This window comes from Melopsittacus undulatus, chromosome 2 (genome assembly GCF_012275295.1).
Source record: "Melopsittacus undulatus isolate bMelUnd1 chromosome 2, bMelUnd1.mat.Z, whole genome shotgun sequence".
Taxonomy (NCBI): domain Eukaryota; kingdom Metazoa; phylum Chordata; class Aves; order Psittaciformes; family Psittaculidae; genus Melopsittacus; species Melopsittacus undulatus.
The window spans coordinates 89867942-89891173 of record NC_047528.1 but is presented as its reverse complement, the minus strand read 5'-3'; the positions used below and the strand labels follow the sequence as shown (position 1 = coordinate 89891173).

The 23232-nt window shown below is 41.7% G+C and overlaps 1 protein-coding gene across 1 annotated transcript in view; it reads left to right on the top strand.

Annotated features, from left to right (window-relative positions):
• The first annotated feature begins 220 nt into the window (after positions 1-220).
• The window catches only part of BACE2 (beta-secretase 2), a 45777-nt gene continuing 22765 nt past the window's right edge, over positions 221-23232 (top strand). The window contains exons 1-2 of the mRNA XM_031051253.2: positions 221-634; positions 22375-22463. Of these exons, the coding sequence (XP_030907113.2) occupies positions 323-634; positions 22375-22463 (401 nt within the window). The 5' untranslated portion in view covers positions 221-322. The remainder of the gene's footprint in view (positions 635-22374; positions 22464-23232) is intronic.

The following is a 23232-nucleotide window of genomic DNA, read 5'->3' as shown; positions in this document are numbered from 1 at the left end:
TAGGCTAACCCGAACCGGGAAGTTTCTCCCATAGGTACCGGTCAGGAGCGACTTCCCCGCACGGTCCCCGGGCAGTCGGAGCGGCTGGAGTCCCGCCCGCTCCCACTGCCCGGGGGCCGTACGGTGGAAACGCGAGGAGGAGCTCGGTTCGGGAGGAGGGGGAGATGAAGCCGGGGCGTGGGTAAACCGCTCCCTCCTTCTTTCTCCTCCGCCTCCTCCCCCCGCCGCCCCGGCTGCTCCCGTCTGGCAGCCAGGCGGCCGCTGCCTCCGGCCGAGGCCTCTGCAGTTGGGAAGCGACCCCGGCCCCCGCGCTGCTGCCGGGATGGGGACGCCGCTGGCGGCTCCCGGCCTCCTCCTTCTCCTGGCCGGCACAGCGGGGCTCTGCCGCGCTTTTTTCTCCCTCCCGCTCCGCGTGTCCCGTCCGGCCCCCCCCACCGGGTCGCTGCCCACCCCGGTGGTGTTGCGCCCGGCAAGCAGCAGCCGGCAGCCAGAGTCCCCCGGTGGCGCGGACGGCTTGGCCTTGGCTTCGGATCCTGGTGGCACCCTTAACCTTTTAGCTATGGTGGAGAATCTTCAGGGGGACTCCGGCCGCGGCTACTACCTGGAGATGCTGATCGGGACCCCACCGCAGGCGGTAGGAGCGGGCCGGGAGCTGCGGGTTTTGGGGGGTCTAGGAGGGGAGGCAAACTTCTCGGTAGGCGGGAGTCCGGCGCCCCCGTCGGCCCAAACTCAACTTTCTCCCTTTGCTCAGTGCTGGCGCCTCCCTTTTCCCCCCACCCCGAAAGACGGTGCCTGTGCTCGGCGGCAGCGGCGGCAACGAATTTCGTTTGGGCCGGCGGGAGGCTCGTCTCCGGGTGCCCCCCGGTGTGGTGCGGGGGCCGGTGACTGCTGGGGAAATCCTGCGGAGCTGGTGCCCGGTTTCAGGCTGTGTGTGTCTGGTAGCGGTTTGGTTCGAAACGAGTTGTTCTGTCAGTCGAAATGGCTGTGGTTTGGAGTCAGAGGGTGCTTTTCTCATTCTTTCATTTTTAAAGCTGCGTTGCATTGTGATCGGGTGCTCTGAAAGATCCTCCCGGGAGAATAACTCGAAATCTTTCTGCTAAACTAAGTGATGGCCAGGCAAAACCAGCCCCTTCTTTCGGGAATTCATGTGTTACTGATTAAGTACACAAAGAATGCGTGTGTTTAGAATATTGTTTTCAAATAGACCGTGGTTCCTTCAATCTCCCCCATATGCTTTCACCAGCATTGCTGAAGTTTTTTTGCAGTGTAGTTGCTCTTTCATCTGTGTCATGAGATCCCAGGGGGAGCGGTGCTGGGCTGCTGGTGGGGATGACTAGTCAGCTGAGTGGGGATTAATTTCTTGAAAGCCCTCCGGGCTTTCCTTCAGAACTTCGTGTTTGCTTTGGGAGTTTAGGTCCTTGCGTTCCCAGTGTACACAAAAAAAAAAGAAAACCACCCTTGTTCTTCTTTGGCTCCTCTACATAATAAAAAGCCATTGAATGCCAAAAAGCCTAGCCAACAGAGTGTTCAGCCATTGTCACATTTCTGGACTTCCGTGAGCAATCTTTATTACACCTTGAATGTAGGAGAACTGGCCACATGGTCACTGTAATTGAAATACATGACGGTAAGATCGATACATGTATTGAGAAAGCATGGCATTATTTCATGACCAATAAAAGGAGTTTAAAAAGTAAAAGCTAACTGGGACTGATGTATCAAGGAGTGGCCCGATAGCTACAGAGGCCATGAAATAATTTTTCTTCCGTGTTGTGTGCTGCATACTTGAGTAGCTCTATTAGCCTGGCATTGTGTGTGCTTCATTACTCCAGGGAGCGTGTTGGTTTCTGCCAGAATCAAGATACCAGGTTTGATTGGACTAATAATCCAATTCAGGATGTCTTAAATGAAAAAATAATTTTAGTTAGAAAAAGTGACTGTCAAGCCTATCTTATCCTTATATGTCATGGGGGATTCTGAAATTGGAAGAAATGAAGAAGGAAAAATATGATAGGCTTTTAATAATGTGACTAGAGGTCTAAGAGGGAGAAACCTGCTGCCTTCAGTGCACCTAGAGACTTCACTTACGCTTAACAGCTAGTATTACTTGTATTGCATGTGATGTAAGGTTTCAGATAAACTTGCCTTGGTGATTTTTTTTCCATATGAAAAAAGAAAATCTGAATCTGGTTGCAAAGCTTTTACTGTTTTGAACTAGTTCTGAGATCTTGAAAAGTTAATTATTTGAAAGACCACCACTGGTGTTTAGCACATGTGAAGTTTTATTCACAAGTAGGCCACCAAGGTTGTTAGCAAGGTTATAAATGCACTTGTTTCCAAAATCAGATCTTGGCATGTAGTGACTCAGTAGAGTGCAGTTAAAATTTATTCTCTACTTTTGATGGAGATGAATTTGTTATCTCATTCCCTGCCTGAAACTGGAAGACTTAAAGATTACAAATGTACTTGTTTTTCTGCTTCACAATGAATAGTATAAAGCGGCAAAGCCACTACAGGCTAGTACTACTTGCATCCTTCACAGTGCTGGTACTAAAAGCAAGTATCTTGATACTGCTAAACATTGGAATAGTCTTAAGCTCCTTGGGCAAGGAGTTGCTGGAGTCAGAGTGGGCCATTATCAGGTAGAAAAAGAAAGATGTCTCATATTGATTGAAATCTCCTCCCATCCTGGCTTTCCCTTATGTCAGAAGCTTCAGTGTAAAGTCATGATTGGGCATCTTCTTTTACTTTCGCACCCCTCCAGCATGGGACCTCCCTCCAAATGAGCACCCTTCCTTACCCAGGCCTCTTCCAGGACTGCCAAACCCGTACAGAGGTTAATGCTGCCCTGACATTTTGCCAAAGAGGAAGAAGGATGAAGCAATGAAGAAGAGCTGCAGAGCTGCACGGCTTCGCTTCTGCGGAGCAGAAAGGTGGATAGCAGAGCTGCTGCTCCAGATAGTGTCACAGAGGGGGGATAGTTAAACGCAAACAAGGCTATAGTGGACAAAGACCAAATAGCAAGTTATTAGAAGAGGCACAAGACTTAATGTCATAGTTGGAGTAGTGCTGGTGCCTATGACTTTGAAAGTGTGTGCATTAAGTATTGAAAGGTATTGGGCCAGTATGGGGAATGAGTGTTTGTGAAAGACTTCAGTGCCACTGAACTTGCTTTACTGCTCGATTGCAATTTTAGATTTTTTTTTTGTTTGTTTAATTTCTGTTCTTGGAAGGAAGCTACTACGAAAGAATTGTTTTTCAGGTCATTTAAGGCAGACTATTTAGCTTATGTACCAGTTCTGATTTGTCATATAGCAGATAAATACAGCACAGAACTGAGTTTCACAATGGCAGTTCTGAAACACTTGTTCTGACGATATAAAAATAGAGCAGCTGTGTGAAGTCAAATTTATTTTATTTTCAAGAGAGGAACCCTAAATTCAGTCAATCCAGTTTTACAAAGTGTTTGCAGCCAAAGTCTTTCTGATCATTTCCAGTCTTACAATACAGTGTCCTTCCTAATCGTATCAGATCTCCAGACTAGCTACCAGGTAGGTGTCAACTGTCATTAACCCCATTAATCCTCATTCATTCACATGCAGACCTACTTAAGAAATGTGTGAAAGGTGAAAAAGAAGGTCTATTGTATTGAAGAGTGTGATGGATTGGTCTCTTATTTCATGTATGTATTATTATGTGTCCTACTTCTGACGGATTATGTGCTTTACACGTAGGTGCACTTCTCCAAGCCCAGATTTAACTCGGAGATGGCAAGAGCCCAATATGAATTGTGTGCACTGTTCTTATTTCTTTAAATAATCTGATGGAATTCCCTTGCTCTATGTTTTATTATTTTGCCTGTGCTGAGATTCTAAGCACTGTGAAGAATTCAAAGATCATTCAGGGTTATTTCACTATTATCACTGCAGTTCTCTTCATATTAATTTTGTTTCTTGAATGAGCTTTTGACCAACAGAATAGTCAGACTCACAAAGCACCCCATGTTCTTCACAGTTTTCTTGAAGTCCATCTGGAGTGCATTAAATGTTTGCAAAGGAAGTACTGTTGCCTTATCTTGCCTCTTGTGCTAGTTATCATTGCATGAGGTAGCGGTAGTTCTGGCAGTCCCACTGCATTTCCAAATTCTGTTTTTATTGAGACCAGGTACATGTTATTATTGCAACTTCATTGTGAAGACAGTCTGGGCATGCGCCTTCTGAGAGCTGAGAGTCATGTAGCTGTGGTTTGATTGAAACCACGATAGGATCTGATTTGTGTTCTGAATGCCATGGCTCCTTTTTGAAATTTCAGTGTCAATTTTTCATTCTATGCATGAAGAGGTATTGTCTATTGTTTTTCCTAACGGCAGTTTGTTCTGTGCAAGGGGTGAATAAAAACCTGGCCTGTAAACTTGCTCTGAGTTTTAAGGTCAGTGTTTTAAGGTCTAATGGTTTTCACTGTGAAACACAGACTCCAATTCCCATGTAATTGATTGGAGGGTATATTTGCTTCAATTTCTTCTAGCTATTAAATAAAAGAAGGATAAAGAAGGATATATATTAAACACCTCAAGTGTGTCATGTACTCTTATAATTTATAGCTTGGTATTTTGAAGGTGATGAACATGCACATTAGTGAGTTTTGAACATGCAGCCATTCTTCCTTAACTATTGATAACTCTAATTTCCTGAGTGTTGGAAGGAATGAAGATTCAACTGCTCTTGTAATTTCATCGCTTCACTAGTCTTGTTATATTAAGTGATAAGGGCCAAATTTCTGGAGCAGTGCTATTCCCTAAGAAGCTAAGCTCTGCTTTCTTAATTTAGCCGAAAGGGGGTTTACTGTCTTTCTAGATACAGAAGTTTCAAAAATGTGATCCTTCTAGTTTAAATACCAGAAGGCAACCTCCAGATCAGCTCTCTCTCCCTTTCTTTCTTTTTTTCCTTTTTTTCCTTTCTTTTTTTTTTTTCCTTTTAATAATTACATGGGTCTTTTGTGTTTATTTCTGAGCTCTTTATGAAAGCCGAAAGGGAGGCCTGAGAAACAAAGACAAATGCTTTGGCATATTGGAGTATTTTGAGGTGGCAGTGTCAAGGTCCCTCCAGGTCTCTCTCATGGAAATACTATTGAAATGCAAAATATTCCTGTTGTTACATGATGAGTTGAGTAGGTCTTGGTGGTGGTTGTTATTGGATGCATGCAAAATAAAAAGGACAAGGTGAAACTGACCTTATTATTAGTACTGACCTTATTATTAGTGAATTAGTACTGACTAATAGGGTACTGTGGTGTGGTGGAGAGTAGTGTTTTTTGACCAAAGAAAAAGAAAACAAACATACCAGGCTTGTGTTAACAGAAAGGTCCTTGCCTTTACAAATAAGCATTCTGGCACCTCCTTCCATACAAAAGTAGCCCTTGCAAAAGGAACTGCGTGGAGGTAGTGGAGCCTGTACTACGAAAATAATCTAAAAAATTACTATTAATTACAATGCAGTTCCCCTGAGAATAGCACAGTTATTGGTTTGTAGCAAGGCTTTGCCTTGCTGTGTTTGTAAGTGCAATGCAGTGTCCTGCTATATCTGCACAGGGTGACACTGAATGGAAGAGGCTTATCATGGTTGTTCCTCGGGATATGCTCCTGTTCCAGGGTCAGGCAGATTAGAGCCCCACTAACTGCTCCTTTAAAAGTTAGTCTCCTTCAGAGAAACAGTGAAAGCTTTATTATCCATTGCTACTGATTGTAGCAATTGTGCGTTGGGACTCTGGTGGGCTAGGGCCAAAGGTCTGTTGTGGGGAATAGGAATGGTGGCAATAGGTATCAGGTTCACACTTTTCTCCACTCCTTGCATTTCACTCCCCATGAAGGCAAAAACATCGGTTAAATTTGGAAAGAGGGGAAATAGAAGGTGAGCAAATAACTATTTTGCCTGTTAATAAGAAGTAAATGAACTGGGATTTGGAATAGAAATGAGATGGAAATGAACAAATGGACAAAAGAAAGTCCATGTGGAATTCCTGTATATTTGGATGCTTGGGATTATGAAGGACTGTTTTAATATTTTTTTTTTTTAATTTTTGATGATGGTGGTTGTTTTTGTTTCCCCTCCTCTAACCACCGGGCTTAGAGCTCTAGGGGTAGTGTGTGGCAAGACAGATTTAAAAACTACTATGCCTTGCAGGGGTCTTTATTGCCATGAAGGGTGCTTGAAACTTCAATTCTGTGAGGATGTGTTAGCTATTACATTGCCTCCACATTTTATTATCTGTGAAAATTTCTCACTTACTGTAGGTGAAGTGAATCTGACCTGAGATGTTATCTGGTCATTGTCAAGTATAGCCACATTAGGTAAAAAAGAAGCTGATAGAATGTCATATCCTTGCCAGTGTGCATCTCCAGTATAAATCAGACGTGTTTTTCCCTTTTCTTACTGGTTATAAAATACAGATTTAACCATAATTTGTGTAAATAAATGAAGGAACTTGTTGCTCCTATTTTTGCCCAGAATAGGACAGATCTTCAAAGTAAGTGAGGCAGCACTCAGCTGCCTCAGAAAAAGGAAATGTTTCTTCCTGCCATTGATGGGACTATCATACATCTTGCTGCTTTTCAGCCTGGTTTTGCTGTAAAGATCTGAGTTCATGAAGCAAATGTAGTACATGTTCTACAGATACCAGGCTGCTGTTAAAATAAAAAGTTTTATATTTCAATTTTTATCCGTTAGTTCAGCGTCCTTCAAGGCACTTGAAATAGTCCAGGACTAAAATAGATTTTATTCACAACTTTCTGCACATCAACTCCCTTAGTTTTAAAATAACATTAGCTCCATCTCCTCTTCTCTGCATATGCCTACATCGCAGCCACCCATGTGATTGGATTGCAGTGTTAAAGAACTGAGCTAGTAGAAACTAGCTTAACTCTGCTTGGTAACAGTCTGGTTGTGACAATGGGAACCTCCGCATGAGCAGTCTACTGTGCTTTTATGGGTGGCTCCCAACACACGGAGCAAGCTCCATTACTGCTGGCAGCACCTAAAGCATGTCTGCATCAACTACATGGTTTGGTTCTGCTACAGCAGCGGTTACACACTGTGCACAGCAAAGGCTGCAGCAGCCCAGAAATGGCCAAGAGCCTCGCTAAGGAGCTTGGTAAACTTTCTCCCCTTGGGATGGAAGTTCGGCTGCTGAACTTGCTACTGCCCATGTGCCTGCTTCTTTGACAGACTTCCTCCAGGCATGGCTATCCTATGGGCTTTCAGCCACATACATCTGAGAGCAGTCGCTTAGTAAAGTCGACTCTTGTGCCCCCAGAAAGCCTTGGGCCAGAGTCAGCATTTGCTCCCCCTTTTTCCACAGATTGATAAAATAATACCTTTTTTTCCCCTCTTCTCATTCCTCCCTCAGAGTTCTTCTCTCCATCTTCCTTTTGCCTGTCCTTCCTTCTGCTCTTGCCGTCTTTTTATGTCTTAAGAGTATTTTACTGAGAGGACATCAGAGGACAGATGTTCTAGACTTTGTTTGTTTTGCTTTTTTTTTTCTTGTAAGAGCCCTCAAAAAGATGAGATCTGTGGGGTGTGGTGGAGAGGGAATTTCAGGAAAATAAGCTAGATAATGGAAAAAACACCAACTTATTCAAGTGAAAATCACAATTCATTGAATACAATTAATGTGTCATAATTAAAAAGCTCTTTTGAAGGGAATCTGTTAAGACAGTAATTGCACTCTACAATCCTTTCTTTCCCCTCACCACTGCTTACTAATAATTAAAAATTGTGAAAAATAAATTACTTGTAGATTTTGTCCCCTTTGCTCAGCTTGTGAGTACTAAAATTAGTTGATTTTATTTAGCTTTATGGCTGGTTTATTTTTGTACCTACTTACTAGCAAAAACTGCTGTAGCTAGACTACATGTATTTATGGAAAATGCTTGCCTCAAAGTTGTTGCTACTCTGGTTTTATTTAAAAAGAGGAAAGGTATTAATGCTGCAGTAACATTTGGTACACTTCTCCTACCTAAAGACACAAATTAATCCATTCCTAGGGATCTAAAGCTGCTTGTTAGCACTACTTCTTCCCATTGGCATTTTTGTTTTAAAGAACAGATGACAACTCAAGAACTGAGAGTCACCTCTCTACTTGGGTGGGAGCATAAACCTTCTCACATTAAAGGCTAGTTCCTGCCATTTGACAGGGAACAAGTAATTGGATCCATTTGACAGCTATTTTTGTTTGTGTATCTGCCTGCAACAGTGGGCCATGCAAGAGCACCTTGGAGCCTGCCAGTGTGCTAGGCTTGTGTTTAGGCTCATGTCAAGGCCAAAGTTTCTTATTTTGCTGCCATAGGAAGCTTTATACCAGAGAAGATCAGCCACTTGGGGCTTCTACAGAAACAAAAGGCTTACCTGCTAAGCCACTATATGGAAGGTCAGGTCCTGTGTGTCCGCCCTTGAAAAGGTTATGGTAGTATTAAGAAAAACAAAATACATCAGGTCAGCAGGAGGTGTATTTTGAAGATTGCCTTTGGCAGCAATAGTTTTTTTCATAGAAAATAATATACTAGGGTGTCTATTTCAACTGCAGGCTTCAGATTTATTTTGGAAATTGCAACTTTGAAATCTTTTAGGAGGTTTTTTTCTTTCACTTTTTTCCTATGTAATTGGAAACTTTACTTTCAAAATTCCATTGTGATACCTGTTGATACAGAAAACTTCACTGTCACTGTTTGCAGCATAAGAAATTGACAGTTGTAGCTTTTTTTTCAAGAGCATGCCATACCAATTTGGAAGGTCTTCAGGGCAATATTACCATACTGCTTAAGCATGGTATGAAAAGACCTATACTTTCATTTGCTGTGCTGTCTGGTAGATGTCTGCTGTGGGTATGAGTGAAATGTGAGGCATGTCAGAAAATGATTCATCAGTCCTACTGGTACATCTCTATGACTAGAAAGATTTTTATTTAATTCATTCATTTTTCTTCATGGTGGCTCTCTGGTTGCAAATAAGACAGAGGAGTCCAAAGGTGGTCACACTTTCCAAAAGTCAGATAAGTGCTGTAGCAAGGTAATGTCTCACGCAGTCACAGTGCTTCAGCTTCTGTCACAGAATAATCTTCTCATTACTCCATGTATGCGAAGTCCTTCAGGGAATAACACAAACATTTTGCATGATTCAAAGTGCCAGATTTTTTCATTTAAACTGCTGAGATAAATAATGTATGAGAGGGGAGAAAGAGTTCAGAAAATTCCTCAACAGCTGTAGTTATGAATACTGGCATGTGTTACATGTTGCAGATGAAGTTAACTTTCATCTGTACTCTGGTGAGCCTTTGGGTTGACCTTTTCTTGGCAAGTGATCAAGCATTAGTGATAACACCTGTACATTTTTGTTCAGGTTTGATAACTTTCTCCACGGCAGGTGTGCTCGACAGCATTTGCTGTTGCTAACAGAATTCCACAATTCAGTGGACTGAGCACCATGAACTCCTGTGTGTAAGTAGCAATGTGTTGCCTTCCTTGTAGCAGGTAAAATGTTGGAGCCCTGGGCTGCTGTAGAACATGAGGGACCATTATTACACAACGGATTGTAACCACTGACCAAAGCAGAAGATAGTTTAGTCCTGTGTACTGGTTGATATGCAGAGCCATGTGAAGTAGGAGATTGTCTTCTGTGTGTTGTTGCAGTGTGTACTAGGAGACTTAGTCTCAACCTGAGGGCATAACAAAGCGTTTTAACTTCCTCCCCTACAAACTCAACCTGGTATTTGGAAATAAAGCTGTGTTCCCGCATGCCTCTGTGTTCTCCCATGTAATAAAGATTTTTATAGTGGAACTTGGTTAACAGCTGTAATGATGTATGAACCACAGGTGAAGCTAGTTCATTTCCCAGAGCTGCTGCCTTTACAGTATTAGTGAGGGTAAAGAGTAAAGTGTGCATGTTTGAGTAGGAGAGAGAGAAATAAAGAAGTCCAATAACAGGGGGGAGGAATGCTGCTGCTTAAATAAAAAAAAAGAATTTTCATAAAAAATCATATCTTACTTTACTTCAGAATCAAATCTGCCTTTTAAATTGCTCTGTCAAGTTTTCAAGTAAAAATGTTAGAATAAATAAGAATAAAAATGATTGTTCTTATTTTTAATAAATCAAACACATTATTGTGACACAGCTTAACAGCTTTTGCTTACTCTCTCCATCACACAGTCTTCCTGGTATTATGGAGTGAAAAGCTGCTTTCTGTTTGTGCCTTTGAACTCATCTGTATAATTCTAAGAAACACCCATGATGACAATCAAATTCTGCTCCTTGGTAATATCCTAAATAGGTCAGGTGGAATGGGGATCAAAAGCCTTCTGTCTATTTTATTCCCTGTATTAATTATCTGGGAAATAAAAACACTGGAGTTGCATTAACTTATTTATGCTGAGACCTAGGCCCACCTGCATGCATTCCCGTGGTTACTTAAGACAGCACAGACCAGTGGGCAGCTGCCTGACCATATGGCTTTTCCCAGAGATGTGGCACAGCTATTCTAGCAGGGAATACAATCAGAATAACCAAAGGCCAGTCATTGTGCCTGTCGTAGCTGGACTTTTCTGCAGCCCAGAAAGCCAACCTTATTCTGGGCTGCATCAAAAGGAGCATGGCCAGCAGGTCAAAAGAGGTGATCCTGCCGCTTTACTCTGCTCTCATGAGACCCCATGTGCAATACTGTGCCCAGCTCTGGGGCACTCAACACAAGAGGGATGTGGACCTGTTGGACCAAGTCTGGAGGAGGGCCATGAAGATGATCAGAGGGCTGGATCACCTCTCCTATGAAGACAGGCTCAGAGAGTTGGGCTCGTTCAGCCTGGAGAAGAGAAGGCTCAGGGCTTATCATGATTTTCCAGTAACTAAAGGGGACCTACAAGAATTCTGGAGAGAGACTTTTTACAAGGATGTGTAGTGACAGACAAGGGAAATGGTTTTAAACTGAGAGAGCATAAATTTAGATAAAATGTTAAGAATTCTTTACTATGATATTGGTGAGGCACTGGCACAGAACAGTTGTGACTGCTTCATCCCTGGAAACGTTCAAGGCGAGGTTGGCTGGGGCTTTGGACAGTCTGGTTTAGTGAAGAGTCCCCACCCGTGGCAGGAGGGTTGGAATTAGATGGTCTTTAAGGTCCCTTCCAACCCAAACCGTTCTATGTCTGTTGGCTTTCATATTTTGGGAAGGTTGGTCTTTCACTATTGCAGTGTATATACAGAGAAAAAACAAGAAAAAATATTCTTATCCACTTTGGTTTTGTTACAGTGTTTTAGGGAAATTACTAGAAAATACCATGCAAACATTCAGTGGTGTTCTTGAAGAAAATCACTAAAAACCATAAGCAAACCATTCCTGAAGGCAGGTAGAAAGTGCAGCTAGAAGGATGTTATATAGTGAAAGGTCCCCCTGTGTGGGTACGGCAGTGCTGTTGGGAACAGCCTGTTCTGGGGAGGACAGATAGACCTGATGTGTCAGGAGTGTCCTGCCTTCACCTTTTCTTTGTGCAGCTCTCCAGGTTTTGAAAAACCTTTGCTAACAAACACCCGTCTCCAAAACTAACATCTTGACAGAGGAGGGGAAAAAAGCCTGAAAAGAATCATGTTGCTGCAAGAGGGCCTTGACAGGGGGAGGAGAGGGAAGAGATCAGACCCGGCATGCAGCCTTCTCAAAACTGATTTTTCGTACTGCCATCCTGCAAACTTCCTTTTTTTACTACTTGTGTCTGAAATGCAGCCTTTTTCAAAGTTAATCACTGCCTTCAAAAGGTACTTACATATTGCAAGAGCAGCTTTAGCACTTGGTTTCACATATCCAGTGCAATTTGAAATCCAGGGTCTTAAATTTAAATTTGAGATTGAAGTTCAGATCTTTGGTGTGAGGGAGAACTTTTAATGGAGGTAGAAATATAGAAGCGAGACTGAATCTCTCCTGAGAAGCATCTGCCCGCTACTGAAGGGCAAAGCTACTGTGATGTCCTTGACAAAAGGGACAAAAAATGCTCATGAGCCTATAGATATATTAGGAAGAACATTAGGAATGGACTTCATAAGCTGGATTGAAGTTTGAAATATGGCTCTTGATTAATTCTGGTATTTCCTAATGGCACAGGGAACAGGGGCAGTGACAGTGCAGAAGCTTGTATAGCATGAGAAAGGTTTAAAGATTAGTAAGTTCAGGTCTTCCTGAATTTCCTTACTATCGTTTGGTTCTGTGCAAATGTGTATAAAACCCAAATAAATAACGTTGCTGTCTTACAGCTGCTGCAGTTGGAGGGCTACGGCTTTGGTTTCAAAACAAACCTTTACTTTTTTTTTTATAATGTAGGGCTTCTGAAGCTAGGTAGAGAAGAACTGAAAAGGCCTTTTCTTTTTCAGACAGCAGTTTCTCTGAGTCTAATGAACAATAGAGGTAAAGAAAGGGTGACCTGACAAAATAAATTGGAAGCTAATTTTGGAGAGAAAAAGCCTCAGAAGATTGAAATCCTGAACTGTATGCAGCTTCTATCTGTAATCATTCACAGGGTATAATGCATTAACATAGGCTTACTGATTTAATTTCCTTAAAAAAAAACTCGAACCAAAACAAAGCAAAAAGCCCTCCTTGGATAATGCATTCTGAAAGGCAGTGTATTAGCAGAAGTCCCTTTCTCCATTTCATTTTCCTAAAAGAGAAAATAACTCTAAAATATATTGACATAAGACTATTTTTGTAGAAGTATCATGCCCTAAGTAGTACTGGTAAACATAATAGATGTAGCAGACATTTAACCTAAAACACTTGAGGTGGATGGTGTGTTGTTTTTCAGTGGGATGGTTGTCTTTTTTTACAGAGAAAGTTTAGCTTCAGGTCAAGTGAAATAATTTAACAGTGGTTTTCCTCAGGAATGAAGCTAGACAGGCTGTGGTTAAGTGCAAGGGTACAAGTGCATAGAGGCTTTCTTGAGGGAGCTCCCTCGGGACAGCTAAACCCTTTTGAGTTGGCCAGTGCCCCTGTATTGTGAAATACACTTATGCAGCCCTTCACCCACCTTGGCCATTTTCCTGTTTTCTATGAAGCTAAAAGCTGTCCCTTTCCTTAGGTCCTCCTACAGCACCCATAGCCCTGGGGACTAGTAGTCATGTGATGTGTGTGGCCATTGCTCCAAAGAGTTTAAAATCCTGATGAGCAGTGGCCAGCAGATCTGCTCTGTGGTGGCTATGCTTGGTGATTTAAAAGTGAGAGAGAGGTTTAGGTTGAGACAGTGACTACAAAATCAGTGCTGGCATTTATGAGTGTATCTCCAAGAATCAGTCTGGTGGTAGAGGTGGAATTCAGGTATTTCTTCAGTTTATTTATAGCTGTTGAATTATTAAATAAATAGCTGTCTCTCCAATACTTTTGGCTACCATGTTCTCTGGGGACAAAGGGGTGAGCTCTGGATGAGATGCATACTAATTTAGATGTGGCACAACACTTAGACATAGCCTGTCTCTAAACCAAGGCTGCGTGGGCACTGTGATTCCTCATGAGTCTTGCAGTTAGACGTGAGGGTTGGTCCCAGTGGCATTCAGTTTAGTCTCACTGTCTCATCAGTGCTGTACTGTAATTAGCATAAAATTGATGAATTTAATTCCTATACACCTACTAACAGGTGAAAACATGCTTTTAGATTTAACGAGAGCTCTGTGTGTACTCAAGTGCAAATAACTGATGTCTTGCATTCATTCTTGAATTTTATGGTGTGTTTGTGGGGTTTTTTTTCAATCTTCCATTTATTGAGGCCACTCATTAATCTTTCAATTCAAGAACGTGTTCAGTATAAATACAGAAAATGTATAGATTTTCTTCACTCAAATTTGTGAGCATTTGGGTGCCTTACTGCTCTTAGAACTAAGAGTGTACTTGATGTTAACATGCAGTGCTGGTTACACTGAGAAAGGCTGGTGAAGAGACCAGCTGGCTCATATGCAAGCCCTTTTTTCTGAAAGATGTGGCTCCCAGGGGGTCTCTGTGACAACCAAACATCTGTTAAGACTATCAGTTTTCCTCAGTTGTCTCAAGCCAGTTAAAGGCTTTCAGTGGTTATTTACAGGTGAGATTTTTATAGACTTCTACATTATTGTTGTTACTGAGCTTTTTCTACTCCAGATTTTCCTTAAAGCCCAATCCCTTGAACAAGGCGTGACTTCAGCTGTGAACTAGAGGGGTGCTTCACCCACTTAGTTTTTTGTCAGCTATAAGGTCTGATATGGGAGAGGGACTTGTGTCAGGGAAAAAGAAAAAAAAGGGGAAAAAAGGTTAATCTTTTCTGAAAGGCAATGAGATGAAATTGCTACAATTCACACAGCTCTGAGATAAGCAAGTAATAGCTCATGTTCAACAGCAAAACATGTTCATATAGCATGAATAGGATGGATGTGTTGTATGATAAATCTAGACACAGCAAATAAATTTCAGACTGAAAAATAAGATACCACATGAGACAGTATGTGCAGAAGGAATGCTAATGTTTAAGGAAGCAAAGGCATTGGCAGAAATGAAAGTGCAGAAATGAAGAATAGGTATTTTGGTTTGTTACCAGGATTGATTGGGTGACTATTTTTTTTTGTCTTTAAAGCATAATAGCTTTCCCTTATTGTCAAAATTATAATATATATAAAGCACTTCCTGTAATATTTCTCTTCAAAATGACTATTCATCAGTCCCAGAGTCAGATGCTCATATTTCAACTCACAATTTAGTTTAGCAAGTTTATCCTTCAGAGCAATCAGTCACTTCAGCATTTGTATTTTAATACAAATCTCAACTACAGAAGCACGCAGAGCTCTTAAGCATGGATAGATTGGCTAATCCAGATAGTGCTTTGTAATCTTCTGGCAAAGAAAGAGATTATTGCTTTTCAGAGAGAGAACAAAAAAACCCAGTATTATTCCCAGTCTAATAGTGCAGATCATTAAAAGATTGCGGGCAAAAGACTCTCAGTCTTCAGCTGGGCCCACTGCGGGTGTGAGAGTGTCCAGGGATAGCTGAGTAGTTTAGGTGGCTGGGAGAGAGAGTGAATATAAAGGTAGGATAGGTATGGAGTCAAATCTCAGGTCCTGACACCAGCTGGGAATGTGCTGAGGGGAACGACAGTGAATGCCAAATGTGCTCTGGTGGGCTTGATCTGCTACTGCCCTGAAGAGCCTCCATTCACCACTTGTTCTGCTTACACCACAGCCAACATGCAAACACCATGGTTTCTGTGACAAACTTCAGCTATTGTGAAAGCAGGTATTATCTTTGATAGACTTGACCTCCTGGTTTGGCCAAATTTTCATGCTGCAATGAATCCCATTCCTCTGTGTCCCCAGTCTGACGTGGCAGTGAAACATGTGCACCACCTGCTAAACAAACAGCATGACAAAGTCATTAATCTCTTCATTTTTCTTTCTCACAACACATCTCTTATCTTGGTTAAACCCTTCTTATGACTACAGGAGCATATTTTTGGAGGTAGTAGCAGATAGGTATGTTTCCTCTGGGGAGGTGACCTCCCTCTGAGCACCACAGGAAATACTTCTCAGTGTAACATGTGGGCACCTTCCTCTTCAAAGGTGAGGTATGATACCATCCAAGCTGCAGAGAATCATTTGGCTCTGGGTGGGATGTTTCTCCACCGTCATGGCCATGCAGTTGTCAGCCAAAAAGCTGAGTTGTTTTCTGGATTCCTCTACTTGGCACTGTTGAGGCCACACCTGGAGTGCTGTGTCCAGCTCTGGGCTTCCCAGTTCAAGAGAGACATGGACATGCTGGAAAATGCAGTGAAGGGGCAAGAAGACATTTAAGTGATTGGAGCATCTCTCCTATGAGGAAAGGCTGAGAGAGTTGGCACTGATCAGCCTGGAAAAAACAAGTCTTGGGGGGATGGGGGAATATCTCATATATGTACATAAATACCTGAGGGGAGGGTGCAAAGAGAACAGAGCCAAGCTTTTTTCACAGATTCCCAGTGCCAGGACCAGAGGCAATGGGAATAAACTGAAACGCAGGAGGTTCACTCTAAACTTAAGGAAAGCCACTTTTTCGCTGTGAGGGTGACCAAGCACTGGCACATGTTGCCCAAGGAGGTTGTGTAGTCTCTATCCTTGGAGATGCCCAAGAGCTGCCTGGGCATGGTCCTGGGTCTGCTGGCGCTGGGTGGCCCTGTTTGAGTAGGGGATTTGACCAGATGACCTCCAGAGGTCCCCTCCAACCTCAACCATTCTGTGAAATGCTGCAAAGCAATGAGGACTTGACTGCTCCAGTCCGGGGACTGTTTAGGAGCTGTAAAATACAGGAGATTCCTGTCACTGTCCCGGTGTTCAGGGGCAGTGCACCAGACTTTTTTTACCCTTTTTTGTCTTACCTGTTCAGCAAATTATGCAAGCAGAAATGTGGTTTTGTGGGAGCTTTTTCAGTTTATGTGTAAGTTTGCAGGCTTCTACATCTAGAAACACTTCCAAAGATTCCTCTAATTCATCTTTAATTCAGTTTTATTTCTATATCTTAAGAGAAACAGATGAAGAATCTATATTAAAGCATAGACTTCTGAATCTGTTCATTAGAAATTAGCTATTTCCAAGTAACACAGGAAAAAAGGCATACAGCATGTCTGTGCTTAAAAAGCCACTGTATATTGTAACATCACTAATTTGTGGAAACAAATTGCTGAAACAACCTGACTGACTATCTGTGCCAATAATAACACATAATAACTGTGGGCAAACACAGCCTATAGTTGCTAGTATGTTTTCTTTTTCATGTGATGGTTGTAAGCAATTCTTGCCAGATGGGCTGATAATGTAATTAGGAATTGTTGTGTTAAATGAGGCAGTATTTAAATTGGCAACTAATTTTCCTATCTATTAACCAGCTTGAAAAAGAAGAGCTGTTACCCAAATGATTTCTAGCGGCTAATCCCTAACATGAAATGTAGCACTTCTTTGCACCCTTTTTAAACACTGCCTAGCAAATTATTTTCTGTAGGGCTTATTATGTGTGGGACAAAATAGGAAAGAGAGACAGTTAAGAGATGTTACAGGTTCAGGGGTTGTTAGATGGGGTGGACTTCCAATAAGTCAGTACGTCAGGATATGTGGTAACAGCTCATGAGCCAGTAATGGGATGCTTCCTATTTATAGTCTCCACATGTGGACAGGAAAAACAGTTCACTGTGTGGCATACTCCAGCAAGCAGAGTAGGATTATAAACCCTATTTTAAGTCTGTGAATGGGAGAAATCATGAAAGCATAGCAGGACATGATTTTGAATGGCATATGAATGCTACTAGTGCACAACAGTCACTTTCTTTACCGGGGATAGAAGAGAAGGGAAAAGAAAGGAGTGTCCTTGGGTCAAGTTAAAATCCCAGAGAAGACATGACTGCTTGTAGTTTTCATCATGAATTCTTACAGAGCTAGTTTCTTCGGTCTACTGGCTTGTGCAGTAGAAGCTATCAATTGCTTATCATTAAGATTTTGACTGAACCCCAGAGTAAACATAAGGCTGAGTGAGATTGATTATTATATTTATGTCTCTGTCTGTGAAAACCTTATTCCTCCCTCCATGCTTCAGCTGAAGCAGGGCTGAAGACCCAAATACTTTTTTGCAGTCTGATTTTTTTCTGTCCAGTGGTGAAACTTTATTTCTTGACCTATGAGGATCAGACCTCTTAACTTGAAAAAAACAAACACACTCGATTTTTTTTCTGTGGGCCAGTTTTTTAAAGGGGATGAAGATTATCATTAGTTCAGTGTGGGAGTCACATCAACAGCAACAGTGTGACAGGGTTGCACAGAAGCCCTAGGATGCCACACCTGGAAAAGGTTCTGCAATGATAAATCATGCAGACAGGTACTTCAAACAGATGCATTATGCACTTGTAGCCATGAATTTTGTTTTGTGTGTTTTTTTGAAAGTTACTAAAACCTCACAGTCAAACTAAAACAAGAACAAGTAAGGTATAGGCCAGGATGTCCCTACCTGGAGTATGCTGGCAACTTCTATGCAACAGAAATGGGATGATTGCTACATTTAATCACTTTTTCTTGAAAATGTGAAGGGAGTCACTTTCTGAATGCCTGGGGGGGGGGAAGGGGGGGGAGAGGGGAAGGGGTGACTGCAAATTGCTGTTTACCAGGCAGTTAAATGAAGCATAGATAGTGCTGAGTGTTGATGACATCATATTGATGTCACTTGCTGTAACAGATAGAGCAGGTGCCTGAACCACAGGCAAAGTTTTGCTGAAGGAAAGAAAAATGACAGATCAATAGGCTTTTCTTTTTTTTTTTTTTTTTCTGGTAGCAAAATATAACAATATTCAGCCTTGGAAAGCTTAAAAATATTAAAGATACCATGGTAAGTTAAATTACTGAAGCAGGATAGCATACATTAAGTGCTATTTGATGTTGGCACTAAATCAAGGACTGGAAAGTTTGAGGGATTCTTGAAGTATTGACAATGTGTTTGGCTTCCAGTTGAAATAAATCATTGCAACTGTTTGGTTTTTTTTTTCAGTGTGTCTACCCCTTTGGAGTAGAAAAAATATAAAGTTCGTGGCCTAAAAAGGCTTCTGCTTTCAATGTTTGTGACTTTCAGTAAACAGGTTTGGATTTGTTTCTTTTTATAAGCACAGCCTAATGGCATATAGTGTCAGATTTCCCCTTTGTCACTGCAGAAGTGGATGTTACAATCTTGATTCTATAGCAAGGGATCTTTATTAACCTCTTATTAACAATAACAACACTGTTTCCATGTAGGAAATGCATCCAGCAAAATAATCTCCAGGTATGATACTAGGTGCAGGTTTTGTGTCCCATGGCTGCAAGAAAGGTGATGTTCTGGGGGGAAAAACGGCCTTTTGCATTTGCTGTCTGCTTTCTGCTGTATAGATTGGAAATTGAACTTGGAAACCACAATTAAAAAAAAAAACAACCTAAAGCCTTCCTTCTGTGTCTCTAAAAGCAAAAGGAAGGTAGTTTTTCATTGTTTTTAATGCTGGGCACATGATCAGTCAGCAGTCTTTGGGCAGTTTTTTCCTTCATAGCCTCATTCAGCCCTCATTCAGCGGTGTCTCTGAGACCTCAGTTTGCGCAGTCTGGCTTCATCTGACAATCACTGGCAAAACAGGGTGAGCACTAAATAATCAGCTCTCAGTGACAGGAAATGATTCATTTGTAATAAGCCCATGCCTGTAATAAATACAAAGAATGTTCTCTGCCTGCCTACAAAAGCTCTGGTTCACCATCTCTGGGCCTTCACAAGAAGGCAGCTGGAGAGGATGCTACCACCGCTGCTGGCTCTGCCTTGGCATCAGGGTCTTCTGTTCCTGTGGTAGAAAGGTAGAGACACAGAGAGGTATCCCCACACTCTGCAGCCGTCACGGCGCATAGCTCAGTGAATCAAGTTGAGGTGCCATTAATTTCAGTTTTCAGTAGTAAGCTGGGTGGTGAAATTCAGTAGATGAGGAGCAAGCATGCAGTGTATTTGGCTTCATCTTTTGGGAGAGGGCAGTGTTGACCTCTGGAGATGGGGCAGGATGGGAAGCCCTAGACTATAGCTCCTTTGGTTGCTACCTTGTGACTCACCAGAGCTTGCCTTAAATTCTCCCAACAGCACTATTAAACCTTCAGCAGGGTTTATGGAACAAAGTAGGCTCCAGTGGTGACAGCATGAAAGTCATTCTTAGTGACATGTGAAGGCACTAAAGAAAATAGCCAGGACAGAAAGAGAACTCAGTAAGTTATACCCACCCCAAAATGAGCTGCTAATCACTGGTGCTATTGTGAGGATTACAATAAATCAGTGTCTGCCCTGGCCGCCTGCATCTCATTATGCAAACATGCAGATAGAGAATGTCAGCCTCAATAGCGATCTGTCATGTGAATGCTGCTGCGTCCGAGTGGGCTGCCACTTTCATGGTTAGCCAGCTTTGTATTTTTGGTTGGTTTTTTTTTTTTTCCTGTGGGGGATATCTATTTTCTTTTGGAAATGTCGATTTGCTTTGTAGTATGAGTAGTAAATTTGCCCTTTTCTTCAGTGATTTGTGAATTCTGTGGTGATAACATTGTATTTAAGGTGTGGGGGTAAAATATCTTTAATGTATGTCATATTTAGTGACTGAGGGGTTACTTGGGGTTTGGGTTTTTTTGTGGTTTTTTTTCCAAGTCCTCCCCCGTGTATGGTGTCATGCATATTACTGAAGCTAGGGCAACACCTACATGTATTTATGCAGCTGATGTATAGTGCCCATTACTCAAACATCACGGACTGCCTCAGAAAGGCTAATTAATTTAAGCCCTGCAGCACCCCTCTGAGGCAACTTTTGTTGGTCCTGATAGATGCACACATCGTAGCTGCTCTTTGTTATTTATTTTTAATATTATTTCTGTCCCAGAGGGGAGGGGAAATGAATAGTTCTTACTTTATTAGGTAGTTGAAAAAGTGTTAGGGTTTTGGTATCATCAAAATAAAGTATGTAGCAAACTTTGGATTTTACTGCAAGCCATGCCTCAGAGGCTCTTTTTTCTTTTAAAGCCTCATTTCCTGGAGCCAGGTGAACCTGTAGCTGTCCTGTTGTCTTTAAACATCCGTGTCTACCTCATGTGGTTGCAAAATAAATTTTAATGTATTGTCTCAGCTTAATGTAAAATCTGGGATGCAGTGAAGCACTTGACTAAGGTTGTGAGTTTGTTTCTTTTTGGTCCTTAAGTCTTTGCATGATTAGAACTGGGAATACCTATGACAGTGTGTATTTAGTTCAGAAGACAGTGCCACAGATTACCTACTGCTTGTTTTTCTGTTCATACTTTAATTCAAGAGCTTCTCATACTGAATTAACCACGTAAAACAAGAGTAACCATCTCATTCCTCTCCCTCCATGAGTAAACCAAAAGTGTTTTTTAGCATCAACTCACACCTTTTTTTTTTGCTTATGTTTGGTCTTAAACGTATTAAAAAGAATTCAGCCCATCTTCTCCAAATGCTTGATCATCCTTTGTCCTTTCTGAGCTCAGCTCCTTTGTCAAAACTAAATTAATTTCCCCTATCATTCTCTCTTACCCTTCCCACATCCATTTTCAGTGCTAGATCCCTAGCTAACTCACATCTTAAGGATTGATGAAGGCTAACGAAGTGGTTTGTTTGAGCTGGCTTTGAACCCCAGGCAACCAGTCCTCATGCCTTACTCCTTCTTAGAAGAACATTCTGAAGTCCTTAAATTTTTCTGGGGAACAGGTGTCCCTTAGTGCCTAGGGCATAATTTCACAATAATTTTAAGTCATCTGAGACCATACTGCTACCAAAGGAGGCAGTCACCCTTTCTAGTATCTCAGTATCTGCTCCTACCATCTCCTTTCAAGTAGCTGTCTGATATAGCAGATTTTTTGTAGCTGTAGGTGAGGAACCAGATTTGATTGCTTCACAGCTCCATGGGCACAAATGCTCATGCCAAGAAGCCCTGGGAAGCATCCAGCCAAGAACAGGGAAAAAGTGCAACCACTGCTTTTTGGTATCAGTATAGACTCTGACTGATATAAATTATCATTTAATGACACTACATATAATGTAGCTCAAAGTCTCACTGAAAGAAGTGATCCTGCATCCAGCAACTCGCTCCTGTGCTGTTACCTTCTGCTTTAGTACAAGCTGTCATACAGCTGTGGTGAGCCATCCTGGTTACCTGAGCCAAATGGGGAAAGGAGGTGTCTTGTTTTGTCTGTGTGGTTTTGCTAGGCAATTTTTGGCCTAAGTTGTCATCCTAATTAACCAAACAAGTGGCCTGCTCTAAGACTGAAAGCACTTTCAAGCAATGCTTTTCACAGTGTTTATAAATCTGCCATCCTCCTATTTAAAGGCAGTGAAGGCTGTAGTAGGTTGCTGCCGCTGAGGACAAAGTGGCATCATTCCCATGCTTTGTGTTTCTGCTTATTTCTGCCCAGACTAGCATTCTGCCCCTACCTTGAAACCTCATAAACTCTAAGGCAAACAGTGCTTGAAACAGTACTCAGTTCAGCCTGTGTCCCAGATGAGCCAGATTGCCAAAACACATGGATTGAGCCAAAAAGAAATTGGATATGGTTGTGAATTTATCTGCTGTGCAAATACGGGCTAAGTGAGTTATCCCTCTTCTAGGAACAGGACTATTTTAAAGCATTTGAGCATGATCAGCTGTTTTGAAGGGGCTGCAGGAGTGTATCTTTCCCAAAAGCAACACTTTGTATTTATTTTCAGAGCAACTTTTGTCATAATTTTAAAGCTAAAGGTAGTTTACCTAAAAACTCTTAATGATTTTGTTTGGTTGTTTTTTTGCTTAGTTGAGTATGAAAACCATCTTGTCTTCTGTTTTGGCAGTTAAATATTCTGGTTGACACTGGGAGCAGTAATTTTGCTGTAGCAGGCGTGCCTGATCCTGATGTCACCTCCTACTTCAATACCAAGCTGTAAGTACCTGTTCTGCATGCAGTGAGGGGTTATGATGTCTCTTAAATCCTGGCTCCTCCATGTGAAAGAGGATAATGCCACAGTTTCTGGTGCTCCTGTTGCCTGAATGGGAAGATTGGCCTTGCCTGATGCAGAGTCAGGTCCCCCGTGAACAGGCCCACTTATAACCCCACAACTGAGCTCTGAATGCAGAGCTGATTAGAGCTGGAGAAAAAGGAAGAAGATAATATGATAAAAATAGTTTGCAAAATCATATCAATTTCAACAAATTTCTTATCCAAATAGTTTTGTGAGGAATTGAAAGTTTAAATATATTTTCCCTTTGTTAAAAAAAAAAATTAAAACACAGTAATTTTATCTGTCAGTTGACATTTCATCCAAAACCAAAATTAGTCAAAACTGGTAACTTACAAGATACAACTTGGTGGTTTTGGTGCTTGTTATGCACTAAATTTGCTGTGTTTAGCATGAGCTGACATTAGTCAGAGCCAAGTGCAGTTTTGTCTGTCTGAATCACTCTCCTTTCTTCCTTCCTTTTTGCCCTTCTTTAGTTTCAATTATTTCAGGTAAACTTCTGCAAAACACAGTTTTTATCTTTAGCTGAATAATACTTTGCAGACTGAGGCTAGAAAGTATCACCATTCTCCTTACCTCTTTATGTATTTTAACATAAGGTTTTACACTTTTTTTTCCCCAATGAGATGGACTAGTAATGGAAGGAAAGCCAGTTTTTCCATGCTGCTTCCTAGAATAGCATTACCTGCTGCC